Genomic DNA, 6,498 nt, shown 5'->3' on the forward strand with positions numbered 1-6,498 from the left:
AATAAAAAAAAAATCAATCCCTGCCCTCGAGGAGTTTACAATCTAATGGAACAGAAAACATGAAGACAGTTATGAACAAGCAGGATGTCTACAGGATAAATTGAAGATAATAAATAAAAGGGTGGCACCAGTATTAAGAAGGATTAGGAAAGGCTACTTGTAGAAGGTAGAATTTTAGGTGGTTATGTGAAGGAAGGCAGGGAAACCCAAGGCAGAAATAAGGAGGAATAGATTTCCAAGCACTGACAACCAGTGAGAATGCCTACAGTCAGGAGGAGAAGGGTCTTATTCGAGGAACAGAAGTAAGAAAGTTTTCAGCTATTCTATCCACTATCGGCCACTGGGAGAGTCAGGGTTAAGAAGGTAGATCACACAAAAAGGCTAAACTGGACTAAACTTATTTATGTAGCCTTTACTGTAAAAACCACTGTGCTAATTAAATGGATATCAGGAGAAAGTAAACTGAGGGCTGCAGAGCCCAGACAGATGCAGCTGGAATTTCTTCTGACTGTGTGTACAAAGTATAAGCAAAACAACTCTTTGGGAAGAACAAATTCTCAGATTTCCATTGGAAGTTTTTGCTGAACAACTTTAATAATTTTGAATAGTGAGAAAGTTTTGCTTCTTCAAAGCGAGCAACATTCATCTTTCCCAAACAATCACTTCTTTCTCCTGCTCACCATGAAAATAGAGAAAATCATAGGTTTTATTAGCCTAAGAAAGATAGGAAAATTTGACTGGAAAGTGGACCTTCCCCACCATCATTGTTAACATCATTATAGCATTTATATAGGTCTCAATTAGCATAAACAGTGAATCCTGGGAAGTGGGTATGGACTACACTGCCTACTTCCATTAGCCTGGTACCAATGATCATATTTTACATAATTATAACTTGGAATAAAAGTTAATAAAATAAAATTTTTTACCTCTCATAATAACAATGATGATGATGATAATGGTAACTTGTGCTGACAATAATGTGCAGCAAAGGCAGGGAGTGTGTGAAGGATGTTTGGGGAAAAGCAAGCTCAGCAGTAACATTTTTAGGTTTCCAAGACTGATGACACAGCTGGCCCACTGGAGACCCGGGCAGTGGGAGGATCCTCATTAGTGTAAATAAATAGGAGGCTCTGGTCCTGAAAACAGCCCAGATGAGATTCAAATCCAGATTCAGATTGTTGAATCAAGCCTGGCTCATCCTCCTCTCCCTTATCAAGGCAGAATGAAATCCACTGCTGCCTCCGTGGTTGTGGCTCTGCTCATGGTTATCAATTACTCTTCAGTCCAAGGTAAGAACTCTCACTTGTCTTTTTCTGGGTATTCCTTTAGGGGGGAAAAAAAAGTACAATGGGCTGGGGAAGAGGTATTTAGAAACAAGTCATTTACCCTGCTGGATAGAATATATTCAGTTAAGACTAATTTATTTTATTTTTAATTTATGGAATAAAACAAGCATTTCCATTACCTAGTGCAATAAAAAAGATGATTGCACATGAAAATGCAAATTTACTGTGTACAACTTAACAACAGTAAAGACTAAAATGAATCAGATTCTCCCAGGGTTCAGTGCACTTCCCTAAAAGGTAGATATTTCAGGAAGCAGCACAAATTAGGAGAGAAATCACTTTGAAGAAGAGGGAGAAGAAGGAAGCCAGGCAAGGAAAGAGATCAGAAAATCATCATTTACCAACATGAATCACTGGTATCTCCAAATAGCTTTGGCATTAAGAATTGACATTTTAAAAACATTTATTTTATTTTTTAATTTTTGGAATAGGACAAGTATTTCTATAATATAATTTAAAAAAAAAAGATAATCATACATGAAACTTCAAATCTATTATGTACAACTTGCTATTCCTTTTAAATATGTAATAAATTAGTAATTGAATTTCTAAAAATTTATTTTCTTTTTAAAATTTAGAATAAAACAAGCATTTCCATAACATAGTATAATTTTTAAAAAAGATAATTGCACATGAAGCTGTAAATCTATTATGTACAACTTGCTATTCCTTTTAAATATATAATAAAGTAGTAATTGAAATTTTAAACGAATGAGTAGAAACTGAGTGTTTGCAGGACATCCTTGATAACAGCTCAGATGGAATGTTTTGAATTACATCCCATGCTTACCCAGGTTTACTTCATCTGATTTCCTCTGGCTCATCTGTTTCATTGCAGATCACATGTAATATTATCAACAAAGAAAAAGGGAACAGGGAAAAAATAGTCTGAAGCAGGGATGGGAAATCTGTGGCCTCGAGGCCACACGTGACCCTCTAGGTCCTCAAGTGCTGCCCTGTGACTGAATCGAAACTTATAAGTTGGGCCACACTTGTGGACCTAGAAGGCCACGTGTGGCCTCGAGGCCACAGATTCCCCATTCCTGGAAAGCTGCACAAAGTTAGGGATATTCCAAAATATCAAGAATTTAAATGTTAAAAACCTCATCATTTAAGAGTATACTTTGATGAGAACCTTTCCACTGTAACGTTCATAAATGGAAGCAGCTGGTCCGATGAGTTAACAAAATGTAGTGCCTAGAGCAGTTATTTTTTCTTCTCATTTTTTTTTAAGTGAGTCTTGAAGCAATCTGATCAGGCTTGACTCAGTTATTTTAAAACCAAGAAGAAAACAGAGTCAGAAGCAAGAACTTAACATTTCAAACTTTTGAGCTGTCCAGGATGACATTCAATCCTTTGACGTGTAATTCAGAACTTGTAATTATCCGAATAAATTGGGTGCTGTTGGTTTTGTTTTTAATGGTCATAGGTATACTGGAGACCAACGATGCCAGCCAGAAGTGCAGGTGCCTCAAGCTGTCAGAAGGCGTCCCTGTACGCTTGATTAAAACCATATTTATTTCACCACCTAACGGAGGCTGCCGAAATACAGAATGCGTGTAAGTAACAAGAAGGTCGACTTCTCTTCTCCTGATTCCATTAAGTAAAATAGGTTAATCTGAGCTTCTCTTGCATGCCTTCCCAGGAAAAAGTTTTTCTTAGGTCAGGGGTAGGGAACTTGCAGCCTCGAGGCCATAGGTGGCCCTCTAGGTCCTCAAGTGCAGCCCTTCCCCACCCCTGTGCTAGGTTATTTATTTTCTGGCGTCTACCTCGGAGGTTGGAGGTTTCTTTGCTCCTCACTATTTTCTGATGTAGGAAAGCAAATCTGTGTATCTTCCGCCATTTGCTAAATGATCCTCTGCATTTCTGTCAAGACTCTCTCTCTTCTCCTATCCAAAGGAACAGAAAGCAGCATTTTTATTAATGGTGGAGAATCCCACTCAGGACATCAGAGGCAGTGGTTCTATGGGTCTCAATCAGAGGTCTAAACCAGGGGTCTGGTCACTTATTTGTTAAAAAATACTTTGCTAACTGCATTTCAATATAATTGGTTGCCTTTGTAATCCCATGTATTTTATTTTATGTCTTTAAAAAGGTCATTTTCAGAAGAGGTCTATGAGGCACACACACACACACAAACACACACACACACACATACGTGCAAAAACCCAAGTATTTAGAACCCCTGGTCTAATCACTTCTCCATTGTCTCCAAAGGTCTGTTTTAACAAAACACTGACGATTCTGAGCTGTATCAGTTTAATATGTTTTCCCTCTGAGAGGTAAGGAATTTAGGGTTAGACACACAGATGAGTCACATAGGATAAGAAGGCAGAGATGAACTGTCATCTATTCAGTGCTTGTTACAGTACTTGGTATATAGTAGGCATCTAGCAAATGTTCATTGATTCATTTGGGGGGTAGTACCCCCATCAATGTGATCACAGATTATGAACACTGAAGAATAACACCATTCTCCACTAAAGTCCTACTCAGATACCAAATCGTGGCTTAGAGGTGACCCTGGGTTCTCAAAAGTTATGCCAACAGAGCATTGGCCAATTTGACCAAAATGGGAAGGCTTCAAGTGTAGAGTTTTTTTCAGTTTCCTCACCTGTTCAGTGAGGGGGTGGGACAACATGACCTTTCACATTCCTAGAAATCTCTAAATCTATGACACTATGAAAATGAATGAGTTTGAAATGAACATGTTGGACTAAGTGGTCTCCAAGGCCCCTTTTAAGGGTAATGTTCTGTGATTCTAAAAACAGTGCATACAACCAGAGCAGTGGTCTCTTTATGTTACTGAAATAGGCGTGACCTCCACGTCTCTGAAAACCTTAATCTTTTTAGCCTCTTTCTACCAAGAACCTGCCTTCTCCTCAACTGCCATATTAATAAATGAAAAATATTGACTTTTTGTATATATACACAGAGAACAATGTCACTAACTGGTGGTACAACAGCTGTCTTGTAGAAGTTAGATTTGATGCTGGACAGGCCCTCCAAGCCCACAGCTTTTTCATAAAAAGTTCATAGAAGGCATCTTCTTTCTTAATTCCCTCCTGACTATCTGCTATAATTCATATCCCAAAGTATAACTCGTCACCCAATTTCTTCTTGTTTCATCCTCACCAAATTGTTATTTGAGAGAGGTGTGACATTTAGGATTGAAAAGCAATACTTTGAGAATTTGTTTTTTCTTTGTGTTCTTTTTTCAGAGTCACATTGAAATCTGGGAAGAAAGTATGTGTGGATCCAAAGTGCAAATGGTTAGACAATATCATCAAAAATGTAATAAGGTAGGGCAATTGGATATCATTTGCTGTTAGACTCAGAACATTGTTCCTCGGAATTTAAAGATTTTATTTCCCATACTGATCCTACAGAATGAAGGCTGGAAATTGTATGCTTTGGTTCATCAGCTTTTTATGATCAGCTATTCCAATTTACATTCCTTTGTGCTTAAAAAGAATCTATTACATCAGTCCATCGAATAAGACTTAGTGGCTTTATGTTCAGCTTCTTTTGTTTTATTTCTAGTGGAAAAAGAGAATTTTTTAAAAAGTAAATACAATTATTTAGCTGTAGATTTATTTATTAATTAGTATTAATTTATTTGCTCCTTAGAAACAAGGCTACCCCACCAAATGTGACTGTTGGGAAACAACGCCAGGATTCCAAATAAGATCATCTGGGCTTGCCTTCCTTCCTGTTGGAATCCTCATTTCTTTTATTAATGGTTTTTGTTCTGGTAAAATGCTCTTTTTAGGTACTTCCTTCCTAGAAACAAATAGCCAAAATGATTTTTCTGCAGCAGTCCAGTAACACATTAGCTTCTCTCTAAGGATATATACCCAAGTGCTTGACTTACATATCCTTGATCAATATTAGTAAATAAACTTATCAGAAATATTTAAAAGTTCTTTCATATAAAGGTCCCACCCCATTTCAACCAATGTTGGAAGTAAGACTGACCACTCAAGAACCCCAATTGTCACACTAGGGCTTTCCTCTAAATGGAAAGGTAGCTTGGACATAAGCCCCATTAGAGCAGATGGCATGAGTTAGAAAGGGAAGTGAGGGATCTTTTCTCCACCTGCGGATTTCTGAAATTACTAGGAGAGAAAGCTGCCCATGAAATTCACATCATTTCAATTGGAGCATCTGGACAAAGTCATGTGCAAGTGAACCTTTTAGTCACACCTCAAGCAAAAAGAATTGGGATTTGGTGACCCCAAAGATTTCCTCCATCTAATAAATTGAAGCAAAAGAAAGCCAGATGATGGTCTCTTATTCTGTTGACATTGACAGTATACCAGAGGCTGTGTGGCACAGCATAACTTGAGGTGCAATCCCACCTTTGAAGGTTACTCCCTATGTAACCTTGAATAAGTCACCCAGCCCTCCTGGGCTTCAGATCTCTCAACTCTAAATTTCAAGGAATTGGATGAGATAGCTCCCAAGGTCTTTTCCAAGTCTCCACCTAGCATCCTTCAATGAAACACCCCAGAATCAAACTCAAAGAGATCAGGATTATTTACAGCTAAACTTGTCTTACAGAATGTGGTACATAACAAGGAGTAGACAATTCTGGACATAAATGTATTTTTCTAAAGTATACCACTTATGTACTGTTCTTCAATAAACACAAACAGATGTTTAACTTAATTGTGACAAATTCTTTCATCCTCAGTAGTCATTTAAAGAGTATGGCTATGTTTATGGTGGAAGTTCTGTTTCTTCATAGTGAAAATCATGGCTCTGTCACACTGAGTTTTTTAATATCATGTGTTGTTTTCATTTTTCAGACAATCTAAAATTATATGGACATGGTCAAGGGCAATATTATTTCTAAGATCTCCTTAGTCTTAAAAATTAAACATTTTTCCACTGTCTTGTTAAAGATTAGTATGTCAGTAGGAAGAGTTTATATTGAACATGAGGACAGAGGAAATCATAGTTAAGCACTATAGATTCTTTCCACTGTCTCTTTAATGTCTCATCATTTGAAAAGATTTAAATTTTGGTACATTCCATGAATGAGGGTAACTAGCTGCCATTTTTATAGTTTGATATTTGCAAAGTACTTTGCAAATAACTCATTTTATTTCCAAAACAATTCTGAAAATTAGGACACATCACTATT

At 37.2% G+C, this 6,498-nt stretch overlaps 1 protein-coding gene across 1 annotated transcript; it reads left to right on the plus strand.

Annotated features, from left to right (window-relative positions):
• Positions 1-1,136: 1,136 nt before the first annotated feature.
• Positions 1,137-6,020, plus strand: CXCL13 (C-X-C motif chemokine ligand 13). Its single transcript, XM_020988377.1, has 4 exons — positions 1,137-1,292; positions 2,779-2,908; positions 4,571-4,651; positions 4,980-6,020. The coding sequence occupies exons 1-4, from the start codon at positions 1,226-1,228 to the stop codon at positions 5,035-5,037; spliced, it is 336 nt and encodes a 111-aa protein (XP_020844036.1). The 5' UTR covers positions 1,137-1,225; the 3' UTR covers positions 5,038-6,020.
• The last annotated feature ends 478 nt before the right edge of the window (positions 6,021-6,498 follow it).

The sequence above is a fragment of the Phascolarctos cinereus genome, unplaced genomic scaffold (genome assembly GCF_003287225.1).
Source record: "Phascolarctos cinereus isolate Bilbo 61053 unplaced genomic scaffold, phaCin_HiC Scaffold_9;HRSCAF=440, whole genome shotgun sequence".
Taxonomy (NCBI): Eukaryota; Metazoa; Chordata; class Mammalia; order Diprotodontia; family Phascolarctidae; genus Phascolarctos; species Phascolarctos cinereus.

Coding starts and splice junctions, on each gene's coding strand:
- CXCL13 (XM_020988377.1), top strand. CDS start 1,226: ATGAAATCCACTGCTGCCTCCGTGGTTGTGGCTCTGCTCATGGTTATC. Junction 2,909..4,570: donor TGCCGAAATACAGAATGCGT/GTAAGTAACAAG, acceptor TTCTTTTTTCAG/AGTCACATTGAAATCTGGGA. Junction 4,652..4,979: donor ATCATCAAAAATGTAATAAG/GTAGGGCAATTG, acceptor TTTGCTCCTTAG/AAACAAGGCTACCCCACCAA.